General features: G+C 47.7%; 1 protein-coding gene across 1 annotated transcript in view; it reads right to left on the reverse strand.

Moving 5' to 3' along the window:
- The window catches only part of SMC5 (structural maintenance of chromosomes 5), a 403,478-nt gene that overhangs the window by 377,123 nt on the left and 5,213 nt on the right, over positions 1–21,142 (reverse strand). The window contains exons 2-3 of the mRNA XM_063913893.1: positions 19,391–19,532; positions 17,336–17,388 (exon numbers count right to left, since the gene is read on the reverse strand). Of these exons, the coding sequence (XP_063769963.1) occupies positions 17,336–17,388; positions 19,391–19,532 (195 nt within the window). The remainder of the gene's footprint in view (positions 1–17,335; positions 17,389–19,390; positions 19,533–21,142) is intronic.

Raw genomic sequence — 21,142 nt, forward strand, 5'->3', positions numbered from 1 at the left:
TATACCCCCATGGTACTAAATGGATCCCCAGTATCTTCTAGGAGGTAAGAGAAAATAGGATTTTAGTACCTACCGGTAAATCCTTTTCTCCTAGTCGTAGAGGATGCTGGGGACTCCAAAAGGACCTTGGGGTATAGACGGATCCGCAGGAGCTTGGGCACACTATAAAGACAAACTGGGTGTGAACTGGCTCCTCCCTCTATGCCCCTCCTCCAGACTTCAGTTAGAAAACTGTGCCCAGGAGAGATGGACATTTCGAGGAAAGAATTTATAAGTTAAACACCGTGAGTGTTATACCAGCTCATACCACGAACATACCGCAAGACATGGCCTTCAACAGAATACCAGTACACGATATGAAAAACATACAGCCACATGCTGAGAGAATAAGTAACAGAACCTGTGTGGCAACCCAACCAATAATAAGAAACCACATGCCAAGGCATGAACAACGTGAGCAATAGCCTGAAAGATAAGAAATACCACAAAGTGCCAGCAAAACCAATAACTGCAGACACAGTACGGGACGGGCGCCCATCATCCTCTACGGACTAGGAGAAAAGGATTTACCGGTAGGTACTAAAATCCTATTTTCTCTTACGTCCTAGAGGATGCTGGGGACTCCAAAAGGACCATGGGGTCTATACCAAAGCTCCAGAACGGGCGGGAGAGTGCGGACGACTCTGCAGCACCGATTGAGTAAACATGAGGTCCCCATTAGCCAGGGTATCAAACTTGCAGAGCTCAGCAAAGGTGTTTGAAACCCGACCAAGTAGCCTGCTCGGCAAAGGCAACCTGCCGAGATACCTAGGGCATCCGCCCAAGAAGACCCATCTACCTAGTAGAACAGGTCTCCTCCGACTTCGGTCACGGCCATCCAGACGTAAACTAGCACGCCGAACCATATCACATATCCAGCGTGTAACAGAGTGCAGAGACGCAGGCGCCCCAAGCACGCTGGGATCATACCAGACAAACAGAGTCTCTGTTACCCCAAACTGAGCCCAATTGGTGACATAAATCTTCAGAACCCTGACTACATCGAATGACGTAGAATAAACCAATGCAGAAGTCACCACAGACATCAAAATAGGCAGGTTTTCGATAAACACCGAAGACCCTATTCTGTAGAATCACTGACAGAGTTCTAATTCTATCCACTCGGAAAAAGAACAGGGGCTCTTGTGAAACAAAGCCGCTACTTCTGACAATCGCCTTGCGGTCGGCCAAAACGCAAAAGCATGACCACTCTCCAAGAGAGAAATTTCAACACAACCTTCAGTAAAGGTTCCAATCAGTGAAACTCCAGAAACGCAATACTACTTCAAGATCCCACTGTGCCCATGGGACACAAATGGAGATTGGATGTGTAGTACTCCTTTCACGTAAGTCGGAACTTCCGGAAAGGTAGCCAATACAAGTTTATAAGGCCAAAACCGCCCTAAAACGGAGCCAAACTTTAGGCTGCCATCCACACCTGCTTGCAAAGAATGTAAAAGACTGACTCAGCAGAAAATCTTCCGCAGGAACCTTCTCAGATTCACACTAAGACACATATTTGCGCCAAAAACGGTGGCAAGGCTTCGTCGATACTTCTTTTTTTTTTTTTTTTTTTTTAGCTTAAAGAAAGGTGGAAATGACCACACTGGGAATACCCATTCGGACTAAGATATGTCGTTCAACCGCCATGCCGTCAAACGCAGCCGCGGTAAGTCCTGATACACGCCCCGATCTCGATGTAAAAGTTCCTCCCTTAGAGGAAAAGGCCTGTGATCTTCTATGAATAAATCTTGAAGAACTGGATACCAAGCCCTCCTTGGCTAGATCGGAACAATGAGGATCGCCGGAACCTCTGACCCTCTTACGTTTATCACCGTCAGCAGAGTGAAAGCGGATGGAACACATAGACCAACTAAAAACACCCAAGGTGTCACGAGGGCGTCCACTGCTATAGCTTGAGTGTCCCTTAACCTGGAACCATATTCCTGAGATCACATGTTGAGGCGAGACGTCAACATGCCCAAATGAGGCATTCCTCAAAGACTTGTCACTTCTGTGAAACTTCTTGACGACGACAGTATTTCTCCCGGATGGAGAGCGCGTCTGTAAAGGAAATCTATTTCTCCGTCATTAACATCCGGAACGAATACTGCTAATATAACGTTAACCAGTCTTTCCACCCAGCAGAAAACTATTTCAGCTTTTGCCGTCGCCGCTTTACTCCTTGTTCCGTCCTAGCAACTTACATATGCCACAGCTGTCAAGACATCTGACAGAATTAACACAAGTAGATCTCGAAGAATATGTTCGTTGCAACAACTCTTAATTCAAGAAATTTATTGTAGACAAGCTACCGAGCTTGACCTTTTCCTCTGGAAACATTCCCATGTAAGGACTGCTCCCCAGCCTCAGAGATCTGCATACATGTACACCAGGATCTAATCCTGGATCCCAAACCTTCGTCCCTCCAGGAGGTGAGAACTGAGCAGATACCTCTGAAGTGATATCCTGGCCATTAGAAATATATTCCGGTTCCTGTGCCGGTGAAACACGGACCACATTCCCAACAGTTACCGTGAAATCATTCTGGCTTCGACCTGCTCACCAAAAAAAGGCCTCCTAGGCCGCACCCAACGTCTTCAACAACGGAACACACTGATGAACTGGCACTGCCAATCTGATCCGACTCAGGATCCTCCGACTTCTTCCCACCGGAAAACACAGAGCCTCCACCGTTCCGTATCAACCCTGACACCACCTCCGACATCTGTGTCGTTGGGGACAACAGCCCTTCCCTGTGTTGAAGAACAGTCAGAGAGAAAACACGATTTGCACCACTTTTTTCTTGACCTCGCCTCAATCAGGCGAACATCTCAGTACAGAATAACAATGGCTCTTACTATTGAAAGAAAACCATCATACTACTATCACTCCAGTGAAAAAGCAAAGACAATCCTGGCTTTCCCTCCAGATAATATGAATGCGTAGAACAACGCAGGTAAACTTTTTTTTTTATTTTTTATTTTTTTTAACTGGGACAGGAGGACATTTCCAGAACCTGGCGCAGCTCTGTATGGCGTCACGTACTACCTCCCCTTCCAGAAAGGCAACGGCAATATCCAATAGAAAATCAGAGAGGTGAAACATCTGTAACTCCAGAATGTCCCCCTTTGGAATCCATAACTAACTCGCCGGTCCCAGACTAAGTGGAAGTAGTAACTGAGTCCTCACCGGAGCAGGGACCCGCCATATAGACTCCGCAACATGCGGTGTATGTGGCAAAACAGAACCGACATCCTCTTCTGCGAACCTAATAAGGCTGCAGAACTCTAACCTTTTCTCCTTCCACAGGCTGTACAGAAACGGAAAAAAGAACTGAATTTAACCGATTAAAATGACTGCATCCCACAAAAGAAGGCGTCACCAACCGCTGTGAGGGAAACTAACTCCCGAAGTTAGACTTACCAGGAATATCCCCTGATTGACTGAACTGAGCCATCCCCCCAAACAACGGGACACCGTCCCAGGGAAAAAGTCCAGTAATTCTCGGAGTCAGCCTCAGCATTCCCCGGCCACACTTCCTGTAGAAAATGGCGCTGACCATAGTGTGTGTGAGGGCTAACCCCCGCCCCCCTTGGCGCGCTCTAGCCCCATATCTTAAATATGCAGGCTTGGACTCGTATATAGTGTAAATACACCATATGAAACTGCCGTTCAGGGTGCCCGCCCTGCACCCAAGGAAAACGTTGGTGTGTGGGAGCACCGGCGCAGCGCGCGACCGCCGCTATGACTGGCGGTATCGCATGCGGCGCCCATAAATAAACTGTACATATATATATATATATATATATATATATATATATATATATATATATATATATATATATATATATATATATATATATATGCTGCCCAGGGCGCCCTGCACCCATGGAAGCCGGCGGCGGGGGAGAAATGGCGCGCAGTGCGCTATAATGTGCTGGCGGGGGTCTGGGACACGGAGCCCCGGCAGCGCCAATGGTTCGCATTTCAGGTCGTAACAAAAAACTGTAACTTGCTGCCCAGGGCGCTCCCCCCCCCCCCCCCCCCCCAGCGCCCTGAACCCGTGTAAGCCGGCGACGGGGGATCAATGGCGCGTAGCGCGCTAAAACATGCTGACGGGAGAATGAGACACGGTGACCAGGCACCGGAAAAATTTTCAAAGCCAGTCTTATTAAAAACAAAAGTAACCTGCCACCCAGGGCGCCCCCCCAGCGCCCTGCACCCTGTGAGTGCCGTTGGTGTGTGGGAGCATGGAGCGCAGTGCGACCGCTGTACCTCCGTCACTGAAGTCTTCTGCCGTCACTGAAGTCTTCTGGTCTTCTAATACTCACCCGGCTGCTTTCTTCTGGCTTCTGTGAGGGGGGTGACGGCGTGGCTCCGGGAACAAGCAGCTAGGCGAACCAAGTGATCGAACCCTCTGGAGCTAATGGTGTCCAGTAGCCGAGAAGCAGAGCCCTTGAACTAAGAAGAAGTAGGTCCTGCTTCTCTCCCCTCACTCCCACGCTGCAGGGAGCCTGTAGCCAGCAGGTCTCCCTAAAAATAAAAAACCTAACAAAGTCTTTTAGAGAAACTCAGTAGAGATCCCCTAGTGTGTGTCCAGTCACTCCTGGGCACAAAGTCTAACAGAGGTCTAGAGGAGGGGCATAGAGGGAGGAGCCAGTTCACACCCAGTTTAAGTCTTTATAGTGTGCCCAAGCTCCTGCGGATCCGTCTATACCCCATGGTCCTTTTGGAGTCCCCAGCATCCTCTAGGACGTAAGAGAAATTAGTTTTATATGTGCTATGGTCAAGGGTTAAGTAACTGGAGCAGGAGCTGAAGGTGGCCAGACAAGACTCTGGGACCTTGATGAATAATTTTGTATTTTCGGTGTAGTCCCGGAGCAGGTCAGTCACCCCTAACCGGATCCTAGTATTAACACTACTCTGTTTTAGCAGGGTGCCGTGCTCTGCCCGATATATTTTTCTATTCAGGTGCTGCAGTCATGTGAACAGTTGCTGTGCGCACTCCCCCATTAGTGGCGCCGATGGCTAGGCATGACCCCATTAGTGGCGCTGATGGCTGGGCACGCCCCCATTACGGACAGGGTCTGACCACCTTAATAGTGATGCCAGTGGGGCCACGCCCCCCATCCCGGCCGCACACTCTTTTCGGGCAAAGGCGAGCACTACCATACTGCCCCCTGCACCTCTGCGCCCTGCCCTGCCTGCATCCTAGCGGGAACACTAGAGCCACTGCAAATCCTATACCCCACCTAATGAAAATCATCTCTTTCACCTTACAATCCCCTTACCTTACATTTGAAGTAGGTACGATTCTTTGGTCTTTGTGCTATTTATACACTCTTTTTATATACCAAGGTTGGATATACACCAGAAGATAAATAATATAGGGTAGTTATAATAAGAATTTACTTACCGATAATTCTATTTCTCATAGTCCGTAGTGGATGCTGGGGACTCCGTAAGGACCATGGGGATAGCGGCTCCGCAGGAGACTGGGCACATCTAAAGAAAGCTTTAGGACTAACTGGTGTGCACTGGCTCCTCCCCCTATGACCCTCCTCCAAGCCTCAGTTAGGATACTGTGCCCGGACGAGCGTACACAATAAGGAAGGATTTTGAATCCCGGGTAAGACTCATACCAGCCACACCAATCACACCGTATAACTTGTGATCTGAACCCAGTTAACAGCATGATAACAGAGGAGCCTCTGAAAAGATGGCTCCCAACAATAATAACCCGATTTTTGTAACAATAACTATGTACAAGTATTGCAGACAATCCGCACTTGGGATGGGCGCCCAGCATCCACTACGGACTATGAGAAATAGAATTATCGGTAAGTAAATTCTTATTTTCTCTAACGTCCTAAGTGGATGCTGGGGACTCCGTAAGGACCATGGGGATTATACCAAAGCTCCCAAACGGGCGGGAGAGTGCGGATGACTCTGCAGCACCGAATGAGAGAACTCCAGGTCCTCCTCAGCCAGGGTATCAAATTTGTAGAATTTAGCAAACGTGTTTGCCCCTGACCAAGTAGCTGCTCGGCAAAGTTGTAAAGCCGAGACCCCTCGGGCAGCCGCCCAAGATGAGCCCACTTTCCTTGTGGAACGGGCTTTTACAGATTTTAGCTGTGGCAGGCCTGCCACAGAATGTGCAAGCTGAATTGTACTACAAATCCAACGAGCAATAGTCTGCTTAGAAGCAGGAGCACCCAGCTTGTTGGGTGCATACAGGATAAACAGCGAGTCAGATTTCCTGACTCCAGCCGTCCTGGAAACATATTTTCAGGGCCCTGACAACATCCAGCAACTTGGATTCCTCCAAGTCCCTAGTAGCCGCAGGCACCACAATAGGTTGGTTCAGGTGAAAACGCTGGAACCACCTTAGGGAGAAACTGAGGACGAGTCCTCAATTCCGCCCTGTCCGAATGGAAAATCAGATAAGGGCTTTTACAGGATAAAGCCGCCAATTCTGACACGCGCATGGCCCAGGCCAGGGCCAACAGCATGACCACTTTCCATGTGAGATATTTTAACTCCACAGATTTAAGTGGTTCAAACCAATGTGACTTTTGGAACCCAAACTACATTGAGATCCCAAATTGCCACTGGAGGCACAAAAGGAGGCTGTATATGCAGTACCCCTTTTACAAACGTCTAAACTTCAGGGACTGAAGCTAGTTCTTTTTTGGAAGAAAATTGACAGGGCCGAAATCTGAACCTTAATGGACCCCCATTTCAGGCCCATAGACACTCCTGTTTGCAGGAAATGTAGGAATCGACCCAGTTGAATTTCCTCCGTCGGGCCTTACTGGCCTCGCACTACGCAACATATTTTCGCCAATTGCGGTGATAATGTTTTTGCGGTTACATCCTTCCTGGCTTTAGATCAGGATATGGATGACTTCATCCGGAATGCCTTTTTTCCTTCAGGATCCGGTGTTCAACCGGCATGCCGTCAAACGCAGCCGCGGTAAGTCTTGGAACAGACAGGGTCCTTGCTGGAGCAGGTCCCTTCTTAGAGGTAGAGGCCACGGATCCTCCGTGAGCATCTCTTGAAGTTCCGGTTACCAAGTCCTTCTTGGTCAATCCGGAGCCACGAATATAGTGCTTTCTCCTCTCCATCTTATCAATCTCAGTACCTTGGGTATGAGAGGCAGAGGAGGGAACACATACACTGACTGGTACACCCACGGTGTTACCAGAGCGTCTACAACTATTGCCTGAGGGTCTCTTGACCTGGCGCAATACCTGTCGAGTTTTTTAATCATGTGGACGACTTCTGGGTGAAGTCCCCACTCTCCCGGGTGGAGGTCGTGCTGAGGAAGTCTGCTTCCCAGTTGTCCACTCCCGGAATGAATACTGTTGACAGTGCTATCACATGATTTTCCGCCCAGCGAAGAATCCCTGCAGCTTCTGCCATTGCCCTCCTGCTTCTTGTGCCACCCTGTCTGTTTACGTGGGTGACTGCCATGATGTTGTCCGACTGGATCAACACCGGCTGACCTTGAAGCAGAGGTCTTGCTAAGCTTAGAGCATTGTAAATGGCCCTTAGCTTCAGGATATTTATGTGAAGTGATGTATCCAGGCTTGACCCTAAGCCCTGGATATTCCTTCCCTGTGTGACTGCTCCCCAGCCTCGCAGGCTGGCATCCGTGGTCACCAGGACCCAGTCCTGAATGCCGAATCTGCGGCCCTCTAGAAGATGAGCACTCTGCAACCACCACAGGATGGATACCCTTGTCCTTGGTGACAGGGTTATCCGCTGATGCATCTGAAAATGCGACCCGGACCATTTGTCCAGTAGGTTCCACTGGAAAGTTCTTGCGTGGAATCTAACGAATGGGATTGCTTCGTAGGAAGCCACCATTTTTACCCAGAACCCTTGTGCATTGATGCACTGAGACTTGGTTCGGTTTTAGGAGGTTCCTGACTAGCTCGGATAACTCCCTGGCTTTCTCTTCAGGGAGAAACACCTTTTTTCTGGACTGTGTCCAGGAACATCCCTAGGAAACAGAAGACAAGTCGTCGGAACCAGCTGCGATTTTGGAATATTGAGAATCCAATCGTGCTGCCGCAACACTACCTGAGATAGTGCTACACCGACTTCCAACTGTTCCCTGGATCTTACCCTTATCAGGGAATCGTCCAAGTAAGGGATAACTAAAATTCCCTTCCTTCGAAGGGATATCATTTCGGCCATTACCTTGGTAAAGACCCGGGGTGCCGTGGACCATCCCTACGGCAGCGTCTGAACTGATAGTGACAGTTCTGTACCATAACCTGAGGTACCCTTGGTGAGAAGGGTAAATTTTGACATGAAGGTAAGCATCCTTGATGTCCCGAGACATCATGTAGTCCCCTTCTTCCAGGTTCGCAATCACTGCTCTGAGTGACTCAATCTTGAATTTGAACCTCTGTATGTAAGTGTTCAAAGATTTTAGATTTTAGATTTAGAATCGGTCTCACCGAGCCGTCTGGCTTCGGTACCACAATAGTGTGGAATAATACCCCGTTCCCTGTTGCAGGAGGGGTACCTTGATTATCACCTGCTGGGAATACAGCTTGTGAATGGCTTCCAAAACTGCCTCCCTGTCAGAGGGAGACGTCGGTAAAGCCGACTTTTGGAAACGGCGAGGGGGAGACGTCTCTAATTCCAATATGTACCCTTGAGATATTACCTGAAGGATCCAGGGGTCTACTTGCGAGTGAGCCCACTGCGCACTGAAATTCATTGAGAACGGGCCCCCACCGTGCCTGAGCTTGTAAGGCCCTAGCGTCATACTGAGGGCTTGGCAGAGGCGGGAAAGGGTTTCTGTTCCTGGGAACTGGCTAATCTCTTCAGCCTTTTTCCTCTCCCTCTGTCACGAGCAGAAAAGAGGAACCTTTTGTCCGCTTGCCAACAAAGGACTGCGCCTGATAATACGGCGTCTTATTTTGAGAGGCGACCTGGGGTACAAACGTGGATTTCCCAGTTGTTGCCGTGGCCACCAGGTCTAAAAGACCGACCCCAAATGTCCCCTTTCAAAGGCAATACTTCCAAATGCCGTTTGGAATCCGCATCACCTGACCATTTTACTGGTAGAATTGGACAACGCACTTATACTTGATGCCAGTCGGCAAATATTCCGCTGTGCATCATGCATATATAGAAATGCATCTTTTAAATGCTCTATAGGCAATAATATACTATCCTTATCTAGGATATCAATATTTCCAGTCAGGGAATCCGACCATGCCAACCCAGCACTGCACCTCCAGGCTGAGGCGATTGCTGGTCGCAGTATAACACCAGTATGTGTGTGAATACATTTTTGAATACCCTCCTGCTTTCTATCAGCAGGATCCTTAAGGGCGGCCATCTCATGAGAGGGTAGAGCCCTTGTTCTTACAAGCGTGTGAGCGCCTTATCCCCCCTAGGGGGTGTTTCCCAACGCACCCTAACCTCTGGCGGGAAAGGGTATACAGCCAATACTTTTTAAGAAATTATCAATTGTTATCGGGGGGAAACCCACGCATCATCACACACCTCATTTTATTTCTCAGATTCAGGAAAACTACAGGTAGTTTTTCCCTCACCGAACATAATACCCCTTTTTGGTGGTACTCGTATTATCAGAAATGTATAAAACATTTTCCATTGTCTCAATCATGTAACGTGTGGCCCTACTGGAAATCACGGTTGTCTCTTCACCGTCGACACAGGAGTCAGTATCCGTGTCGGCGTCTGTATCTGCCATCTGAGGTAACAGGCGCTTTAGAGCCCCTGACGGCCTATGAGACGTCTGGACAGGCACAAGCTGAGTAGCCGGCTGTCTCATGTCAACCACTGTTTTTTTATACAGAGCTGACACTGTCACGTAAGGTGGTGACATCACTGTTAGACACTCTGCTCCGTCTCCACATCATTTTTCTCCTCATACATGTCGGCACAAACGTACCGACACACAGCACACACACAGGGAATGCTCTGATAGAGGACAGGACCCCACTAGCCCTTTGGGGAGACAGAGGGAGAGTATGCCAGCACACACCAGAGCGCTATATATATATATATACAGGGATAACCTTATATAAGTGTTTTTCCCCTTACAGCTGCTGTATGTTTTAATACTGCGCCTAATTAGTGCCCCCCTCTCTTTTTTTAACCCTTTCTGTAGTGTAGTGACTGCAGGGAAGAGCCAGGGAGCTTCCCTCCAACTGAGCTGTGAGGGAAAATGGCGCCAGTGTTCTGAGGAGATAGGCTCCGCCCCCTTTTCGGCGGCCTTATCTCCCGTTTTTCTGTATATTCTGGCAGGGGTTAAATGCATCCATATAGCCCAGGAGCTATATGTGATGTATTTTTTGCCATGTAAGGTATTTTTATCATGTTTTATTGCGTCTCAGGGCGCCCCCCCCCAGCGCCCTGCACCCTCAGTGACCGGAGTATGAAGTGTGCTGAGAGCAATGGCGCACAGCTGCAGTGCTGTGCGCTACCTTATTGAAGACAGGAACGTCTTCTGCCGCCGATTTTTCCGGACCTCTTCGCTCTTCTGGCTCTGTAAGGGGGCCGGCGGCGCGGCTCCGGGACCCATCCAGGCTGGGCCTGTGATCGTCCCTCTGGAGCTAATGTCCAGTAGCCAAGAAGCCCAATCCACTCTGCACGCAGGTGAGTTCGCTTCTTCTCCCCTTAGTCCCTCGATGCAGTGAGCCTGTTGCCAGCAGGTCTCACTGAAAATAACAAACCTAAACTAAAACTTTCACTAAGAAGCTCAGGAGAGCCCCTAGTGTGCACCCTTCTCGTCGGGCACAGAAATCTAACTGAGGCTTGGAGGAGGGTCATAGGGGGAGGAGCCAGTGCACACCAGTTAGTCCTAAAGCTTTCTTTAGATGTGCCCAGTCTCCTGCGGAGCCGCTATCCCCATGGTCCTTACGGAGTCCCCAGCATCCACTTAGGACGTTAGAGAAAATAAGATTTTACTTACCGGTAAATCTATTTCTCGTAGTCCGTAGTGGATGCTGGGGACTCCGTAAGGACCATGGGGAATAGACGGGCTCCGCAGGAGACATGGGCACTTTAAGAAAGAATTGAGATTCTGGTGTGCTCTGGCTCCTCCCTCTATGTCCCTCCTCCAGACCTCAGTTAAGGAAACTGTGCCCGGAAGAGCTGAAAGTACAAGGAAAGGATTTTAGAAATCCAGGGTAAGACTCATACCAGCCACACCAATCACACCGTATAACTTGTGATAACTTTACCCAGTTAACAGTATGAACAATAACAGAGCATCAGATAAACCCTGATGCAACTATAACATAACCCTTATTTAAGCAATAACTATATACAAGCATTGCAGAAAAAGTCCGCACTTGGGACGGGCGCCCAGCATCCACTACGGACTACGAGAAATAGATTTACCGGTAAGTAAAATCTTATTTTCTCTAACGTCCTAGTGGATGCTGGGGACTCCGTAAGGACCATGGGGATTATACCAAAGATCCCAAACGGGCGGGAGAGTGCGGATGACTCTGCAGCACCGAGTGAGCAAACGATAGGTCCTCCTCAGCCAGGGTATCAAACTTGTAGAACTTAGCAAACGTATTTGCACCTGACCAAGTCGCAGCTCGGCATAGCTGTAATGCCGAGACCCCTCGGGCAGCCGCCCAAGAAGAGCCCACCTTCCTAGTCGAATGGGCTTTCACTGATTTTGGCTGCGGCAATCCAGCCACAGAATGAGCCTGCTGAATCGTGTTACAGATCCAGCGAGCAATAGTCTGCTTTGAAGCAGGAGCACCAAGCTTGTTGGATGCATACAGGATAAACAGTGACTCCGTTTTCCTGACTCTAGCCGTTCTGGCTACATAAACTTTTAAAGCCCTGACCACATCTAGTAACTCGGAATCCTCCAAGTCACGAGTAGCCACAGGCACCACAATAGGTTGGTTCATATGAAAGGATGAGACCACTTTTGGCAGAAATTGGGGACGTGTCCTCAATTCCGCTCTATCCATATGGAAAATCAGATATGGGCGTTTATGAGACAAAGCCTCTAATTCTGAAACGCGCTTAGCCAAAGCCAAGGCTAATAGCATGACCACCTTCCACATGAGGTATTTCAACTCCACTGTTCTAAGTGGTTCAAACCAGTGTGACTTCAGGAAACTCAACACCACATTAAGATCCCAAGATGCCACTGGAGGCATAAAAGGAGGCTGAATATGCAGCACTCCTTTCACAACGTCTGAATTTCTGGCAGAGAAGCCCACTCCTTTTGAAAGGAAATGGAAAGGGCCGAAATCTGGACCTTAATTGAGCCTAACTTCAGGCCCAAATCCACTCCTGACTGAAGGAAGTGAAGGAAACGGCCCAGCTGAAACTCCTCTGTCGGAGCATTGCTGGCCTCACACCAAGAAACATATTTTCGCCATATCCGGTGATAATGTTTAGCTGTTACGTCCTTCCTAGCCCTGATCAGCGTAGGAATGACCTCCTCCGGAATACCCTTTTCTGCTAGGATCCGGCGTTCAACCGCCATGCCGTCAAACGCAGCCGCGGTAAGTCTTGGAAGAGACAGGGTCCCTGTTGCAACAGGTCCTGTCTTAGAGGAAGAGGCCAAGGATCCTCTGTGAGCAATTCTTGCAGAACTGGATACCAAGTCCTTCGTGGCCAATCTGGAACAATGAGAATTGTTCTTACTCCTCTTTTTCTTATTATCCTCAGTACCTTGGGTATGAGGAGGAGGAGGAAATACATAGACCGACTGGAACACCCACGGTGTCACCAGGGCGTCCACAGCTACCGCCTGAGGGTCCCTTGACCTGGCGCAATAGCTCTGTAGCTTTTTGTTGAGGCGGGACGCCATCATGTCCACCTGTGGCAGTTCCCACCGACTTGCAATATGCATGAAGACTTCTTGATGAAGTCCCCACTCTCCCGGGTGGAGGTCGTGCCTGCTGAGGAAGTCTGCTTCCCAGTTGTCCACTCCCGGAATGAACACTGCTGACAGTGCGCTTACGTGATTCTCCGCCCAGCGAAGAATTCTGGTGGCTTCTACGATCGCCACCCTGCTCCTTGTGCCGCCTTGGCGGTTTACATGAGCCACTGCGGTGATATTGTCTGACTGAATCAGAACCGGTTGGTCGCGAAGCAGGGACTCCGCTTGACGTAGGGCGTTGTATATGGCCCTTAGTTCCAGGATGTTGATGTGAAGGCAAGTCTCCTGACTTGACCACAGCCCTTGGAAATTTCTTCCATGTGTGACTGCCCCCCACCCTCGGAGGCTTGCATCCGTGGTCACCAGGACCCAGTTCTGAATGCCGAATCTGCGACCTTCAAGAAGGTGAGCACTCTGCAGCCACCACAGGAGACACACCCTGGCCCTGGGGGATAGGGTAATTAACCGATGCATCTGAAGATGTGATCCGGACCACTTGTCCAGTAAGTCCCATTGGAAGGTCCTCGCATGGATCCTGCCGAAGGGAATGGCCTCGTATGATGCCACCATCCTTCCCAGGACTCGAGTGCAGTGATGCACTGACACCTGTTTTGGTTTTAATAGATTCCTGACCAGTGTCACGAGCTCCTGAGCTCTCTCTATCGGGAGATAAACCCTTTTCTGGTCTGTGTCTAGGATCATGCCTAGGAGAGGCAGATGAGCTGCAGGAACCGACTGCGACTTTGGAATATATAGAATCCAGCCGTGTTGCCGTTACACTTCCAGAGAAAGTGATACGCTGTTCAGCAACTGCTCTCTTGATCTCGCTTTTATGAGGAGATCGTCCAAGTACGTGATAATAGTGACACCTTGCTTCCGCAGGAGCACCATCATTTCCGCCATTACCTTGGTGAATATTCTCGGGGGCCGTGGAGAGACCCAACGGCAACGTCTGAAATGGTAATGACCATCCCGTACCGCAATTCTGAGGTACGCCTGATGAGGTGGATAAATGGGGACATGAAGGTATGAATCCTTTATGTCCAGAGTCACCATAAAATCTCCCCCTTTCAGGCTTGCAATGACCGCTCTTAGCGATTCCATCTTGAACTTGAACCTTTTCAGGTATATGTTCAGGGATTTTAAATTCAATATGGGTCTGACCGAACCGTCCGGTTTCGGGACTACAACATGGTCGAATAATAACCCCCTCCTTGTTGAAGGAGGGGAACCTTGACCATCACCTGTTGAAGATACAATTTGTGAATTGCAGTTAACACTGTTTCCCTCTCGTGGGGGAAAGCCAGCAGGGCCGTCGGTGAGGGGGCATCTTCTCAAAGTCCAGCTTGTATCCCTGAGACACAATATCTATTGCCCAGGGATCTAACAGGGAGTGACCCCACTTGTGGCTGAACTTACGAAGGCCTAGCTCCGCCTGTGGAGCCCCATCGACATGCGGTGGATCTTTGTAGAGGCCGGGGAGGACTTCTGTTCCTGGGAACTAGCTGTGTTGTGCAGCCTTTTCCTCTGCCCCCGCCTCTGGCAAGAAAGGACGCACCTCGGACTTTCTTGTTTCTTTGTGATCGAAAGGCTGCATTTGATAATGTCGTGCTTTCCTAGGCTGTGCAGGAATATAAGGCAAAATATCAGAATTACCAGCTATAGCTGTGGAGACCAGGTCCGAGAACCCTTCTCCACACAATCCTCAGCCTTCCACATGCCACTTAAGTCGGCATCATCTGTCCATTGCATATTCTACAGGACACGTCTAGCAGAAATCGACATAGCTTTGACTCTAGGACCCAGTATACTCATGTCTCTTTGGGCATGTTTTATATATATCTCTTAAGACAGCATCTTTAATATATATATATATATATATATATACATATATCTATATATACATACTAGGGTCTCAATCTCTGCTGATAAGGTACCTGTCCACGCTGCCACAGCACTATAAACCCATGCCGACACAATCGCTGGTCTAAGTAGTGTACCAGAATGTGCACGCTATCTGCAGGATCCCTGAGAATAGCTGTTACGTCAGGGCTACCTTTTGGGCAAACGTGACACCCTAGGGGAAGATTCCCATCATATCCTGGCCCTAGTGGGGAAAGGATACTGCCTGAGAATTCTTTGTGGGAAACTGCAGTCTCTTGTCTGGAGATTCCCGCTCTTTTTCATCATGAGAGGAGGGAAATTTACCTCAGCTTTCTTCCCCTTAAACATGTGTACCCTTGTGTCAGGGACAGATGAGTCATCAGTGATATGCAAATCATCTTTTATTACACTAAATCATATATTGAATACTTTTCTGCCATTTTGGCTGTAACTTTGCATTATCGTAGTCGACACTGGAGTCAAACTCGGTGTCGATATCAGTGTTTATTATTTTGGATAGTGAGCATTGAGAGACTCTGAAGGTCTCTGCGACATAGGGACAGACATGGGTAGATTTCCTGTCTGTTCTCTAATCTTTTGTGCAATAAATTCACCTTAGCACTTAATTACACATATCCAAACAGGTGTCGGCGTTGTCGACGGAGACACCCTCTCACACACATATTTGCTCCATCTCCTCCTTAGGGGAGCCTTTTACCTCAGACATGTCGACACACACGTACCGACACACCACACACTCAGGGAATGCTCATCTGAAGACAATTCCCCCATAAGGCCCTTTGGAGAGACAGAGAAAGAGTATGCCAGCACACACCCCAGCGCTATTAACCCAGGAATAACACAGTAACTTAATGTTAACCCAGTAGCTGCTATTTATATTGATTTTTGCGCCTAATTATGTGCCCCCCCCCCCCCTCTTTTTACCCTCTTCTACCGTGTAGCTGCAGGGGAGAGACTAGGGAGTTTCCTCTCAGCGGTGCTGTGGAGAAAAAACATGGCGCTGGTGAGTGCTGAGGAATAAGCCCCGCCCCCTCGACGGCGGGCTTCTGTCCCGCTTTCATGTACAATTTTGGCGGGGGCTCAAACATATATACAGTGCCCAACTGTATATTATGCAAACTTTTGCCAAAGAGGTCTCTAATTGCTGCCCAGGGCGCCCCCCCCCCCCCTGCGCCCTGCACCCTTACAGTGATCGGAGTATGTGGGTGTAGTGTGGGAGCAATGGCGCACAGCTGCAGTGCTGTGCGCTACCTCATATGAAGACTGGAGTCTTCTGCCGCCGATTTCGAAGTCTTCTTGCTTCTTTCACCCGGCTTCTGTCTTCCGGCTCTGCGAGGGGGACGGCGGCGCGGCTCCGGGATCGGACGACAAAGGGTGAGATCCTGTGTACGATCCCTCTAGAGCTAATGGTGTCCAGTAGCCTAAGAAGCAGGACCTATCTTCAGAGAGTAGGGCTGCTTCTCTCCCCTCAGTCCCACGATGCAAGGAGTCTGTTGCCAGCAGAGCTCCCTGAAAATAAAAAACCTAACAAAATACTTTCTTATAGCAAGTTCATGAGAGCTCACTAAGTAGCACCCAGCTCGTCCGGGCACAGATTCAAACTGAGGTCTGGAGGAGGGACATAGAGGGAGGAGCCAGAGCACACCAGAATCTAAATTCTTTCTTAAAGTGCCCATGTCTCCTGCAGAGCCCGTCTATTCCCCATGGTCCTTACGGAGTCCCCAGCATCCACTAGGACGTTAGAGAAATAAAGGTTTGGGGGTGATGTAAAAACAGGGCTATGTGTAATGTATACCCTGCAGTGCCTGTGAGTGTCATGTGTATAAGAGGATTTGTTAAATATACTGTACCTAGAAGTAGATTTGCATAATAAACCCAGTGTCTATGTGATATATAAAAGGGTGTATGTATAATATATTTGGATGCTGTGCAATGAGCTAGGTCCATGGTAGCTGTACCCACTCACGCTGGCTATGCCTCGGCATATATTAGTACTGGGGGAGGCATCATGGCATCCTAGTGTACCTATCCCTAAGATAACTATATATTCCAGCTTTATCACAAAATTAAAACATACCCTCCTTAGTGATCAGCACTCTGCTCAAAAAAATCTAAACCTGTTGAATGCACCCTAACAATACATTTTTTGCCATTATTCACATTAACATGGTCCACAATTCATATGCAAAACCTGCACTGGTGATAAAGCCTTCAGAAAACACACCATCAGTGGCCAATACTGCTACTTCCAGCAGCATTGTCTTGCTTTGCCTTTCTTTCAGACTGTTGCTGTAGTGTGTACAATATATTAATTGCAAATTTATAAACATGCTGAAAATTTGTTTCTTTTACAAGTAGTAATGACAGATTATACATAGCCTTAGCAAAACTGACAATTCAGACTAAGTGGGCTGCAATGTGACTGCATAGAATCACAAATACATCAAATATTTTCTGGCAAGTAAAATGCTTACAATTCGAGCTCCACCATTCCTTTCTGGCACCCACGCTTCACATAAAATCCAACCTGTAAAACAGAAAAAAAAAAGTTGTAGATGTAAATTCATGTTAATGTTTGATAAATAGTATGCAGTTATTGCTATTGATAAATCAGAGATTTCCCAAGTACAGCAGTCCTGGCTGCAACTAACTCCTGTGCCCTTGTTCTGTATGCCATGGATGGAATAATCATTTGAGCCAAACTGGAAAACTAAATATGGAACACTAATATTAAGGCCAATAACCAGGATGAGGAGCAGCTAAAGCTTTAACTCTAAAAAAAACAAATTTCAGATTCATGGAAAAGACCAATTGTAGATTTTTTTTTTTAAATACTGATTTATTCCCCATGTACCACAAGCTGATAATATTTTAATTATTTTTTTGCCGAGTCGTGCTAGCAAAAGCAAACCAAAAAAACTGAATGTGTGTACTTCTATTAAATACTTTTCCCTGAATGCATTTGGGGACACTGGTTCATGATATATAAAGGGTCATTCTGAGTTGATCGCTCGCTAGCTAGTTTTAGCAGCAATGCAAACGCTATGCCGCCGCCCACTGGGGGTGTATTTTAGCTTAGCAGAAGTGCGAACGGTTGTATCGCAGTGCGCCTGCAAAAAAGTTTTGTGTAGTTTCAAAGTAGCTCAAAACCTACTCAGCGCTTGCGATCACTTCAGACTATTCAGTGTCGGATTTGAAGTCACAAACCCGCCCAGCGGTCGCGCAGCCACGTCTACGTTTTTCCTGCCACGCCTGCGTTTTTCCGCACACTCCCTGAAAACGATCAGTTGCCACCCAGAAACGCCCACTTCATGTCAATCACTCTGCGGCCACCAGTGAGACTGAAATGCATCGCTAGACCCTGTGCAGAACTACATCGTTCGTTGTGCGAATACATCGAGCATGCGCATTGCGCCGCATGCGCAGAACTGCCGTTTTTTTGTCTGAACGCTGCGCTGCGAACAAATTCAGCTAGCGATCAACTCGGAATGACTCCCATAGTACTTTGTCATTTCAAAATATATGGGAGGGGCAGGGGCTGCACTCCTCCCATTTGCCCTTGGGTGTTTATAATTAGCATAGGATCCTTGCACTTGCAGACTACATTTTGGAATAGACACTATGGGTGATATTCAATTGTTTTGCGCCCTCAAACTTCCATCTAAAGTGCATTCATAAGGCCTGCCTTGTCCCTCTCCAGTCTATTCTCAACTCTGCTGCCGAACTTATTTTACTCTCTTGTCTAACTAATCTTGCTGCCTGTCTCTGAGAGTTACTACACTGACTCAATCAAATTCAAACATCTCTCAACCACACCACTTCTCCCCGTGTCTCCAGCCTCATTCCTCACATGCTTCCTCCGCTATAATCACTCTGTTAATGACTGTAGTTTCACCTTCTTCATTATCACTCTAGCATTCAAGATTGTTACCAGGTTGCTAACCTCTGAAAAACCCTCCCTCACTTCATCAGCCTCCACGCATAGCCATAAAACATGTTTCTTCATTATAGTTTACATCCTTACTCTGCAGTCTCTGGATTCTTCTCTTCACTATGTCCACTCATATGTCCTATGGGTGAGATTCAATCAGCCAATCAGGAGCCTTAGCTGCCGGACCACGAGCTCTGATTGGCTCATGGGGCGCCGCCGAATTGAAGATAGACACCGCCGCCGGAGTCAGAGGGGCAGGAGAGGCGTGCGCTGCGTTCTCCTCCCCTCACATGCCGGAGACCTTAGAAGTCTGTGTGTGCCGGGCTGTGTGTCGGGCAGCGGTGGCCGGGAGCGGATCGAGCCGCATGCGGAGGATGAAAGAGCCGCATGCGTCTCGAGAGCCGCGGGTTGGCCACCGCCGTTCTAAACTGAGTCTGGTAGGAGGGGCATAGAGGAAGGAGCCACCCCACACTATCAAATTATTAAAGTGCCCATGGCTCCTAGTGGACCAGTCTATACCCCATGGTACTAAATGGACCCCAGTATCCTCTAGGGCATAAGAGACATAAAGTGTTGTAAGGGGGACAGATATATTTACCTTGTCTGCTCTTCCAATAAACGCTGTCTTTCCAGCTAATCCCAGACAAATTGCACAAACAATGCTAGACTTTCCTGTTCCATTAGCACCAACAATCATGTTTAAGTGAGGACCAGGAAACACCTCACACATATCATAAGTGCTAAAAGGGAACCAAAGAAACAAAGAAAAAGTGAATTAGAAAACAAACAGCCAAAACAATTTCCACTTTCTATTAAGATACAGGGTAATCAAAACCAATGCATTTTTTAAGCTGTGTGTTAACCAATCCTTTTAGTGCACATTTCAAGAAAAAAAAAATGATGTTACAATGGTGGTTCACCAAGATCCTCCAACAAAAGTGTAATGTTCAACGAGCAAATTAACTGGTGCTTTGAATCACAGACCTTAATCATATATTTATACAATGTACACTGATGGCCCCCAAAAACCTTTGCATGCAATTTTAGTTTGTTCCTGCTTAGTTGTTGTATTTGTTAAAATGCCTGCTGATGTCATTACAGATGGTTATCTCTTTCATTGATTAAATGCATTCATTTAAATGACTAAGATTAAGATTTGTATGTGCCCTTTGCAAGGTTAGAGGGCCACCCAGCGCAGCCCACAAAGTGCTCTACAATGATTAGTTCCAAATCCCTATTTACTATCACATATTAGTTTCTGTGACATTACCGTTAATCTAAGCTAATGTCAGCAGGACGCCAAAATAAATGTATTAGTTAAGCAATTCATTTTTTGTCCATTATTAAATTTATGTAAATTTTTGGTTCCTCTCACATGAACATTTTTTCAGCAGGGTACATAGGATTTCCACAGGAAAACATGGGGTGTTATAGTGGTGGATGAGAATCCAGGTACCAAACAGTTAAAGCTTTCAAGCGTATCCCAGAATGCTCGGCTTCCCTCCTCTATAACTCCACCTCCAGGCACAGGCAGTCACTTTTCAGTTGGTGCCTGCAGAAAGCAGGTGCACTGTGCCAGTTGGGCTGCTGAACCAGGGGCATGTGTATGCCCAGTCAGAGCCTTTTGTCAAGACAGAGTTTGTGTCAATTGTTGCATCTGTTAAGACAGGGTATCCGCCCAAGGCGGATTTACTATTGGTACTACATTGGGTGGTAGTGCCAAGGGGGCCCCTAGGGGGCGTAAGTTGGTCTACCAGAGTGCACACCAGTTTTTGAAAAGGCTGCCCAGGGAGGCTCTTGCACGGAGGCAGGAGCAGTGGACTGACTAGGAGCTTTATAACAGCAGAGGCCATCCTGTACAATATCTTCTGCAGTTAACCCTGCTGAACAAACTCTACATGACAGTAACACAGGGGATTCTGCATTTTTAGCGTCCCTTTTTGTTAGACATGTCAAAAAAACAAAGTGGACGCACCCTGCACACAATGATATCTGAGGGCGGAGCTTGGTATGTGACTGAACACAGCTAAGATATATACTGTGTGTGTATATGTATATATCTATATATATCTATATTTATATATATAAATAAATCTGCCTAGCAGCAGCTAAGACTACACAAACTCCTCACCTAACAAACCTATAGGACAGGAAAAAACAAAACTAACATTCTCCATCTTAAGGCGTAAACAACTACAACACATTAAAGAGGTAATACACAGAGAAACACCTCATGGTTTAATCTTCTTAACGTTTATTTCAATTAAAAACCTTCAGTCCTATTGAGGTGTCTCTGAGTGTACTTTGTATGTATTAATATGTTTAGTCTATCTAATTCATATGTAATAGG

The sequence above is a fragment of the Pseudophryne corroboree genome, chromosome 1 (genome assembly GCF_028390025.1).
Source record: "Pseudophryne corroboree isolate aPseCor3 chromosome 1, aPseCor3.hap2, whole genome shotgun sequence".
NCBI lineage: Eukaryota > Metazoa > Chordata > Amphibia > Anura > Myobatrachidae > Pseudophryne > Pseudophryne corroboree.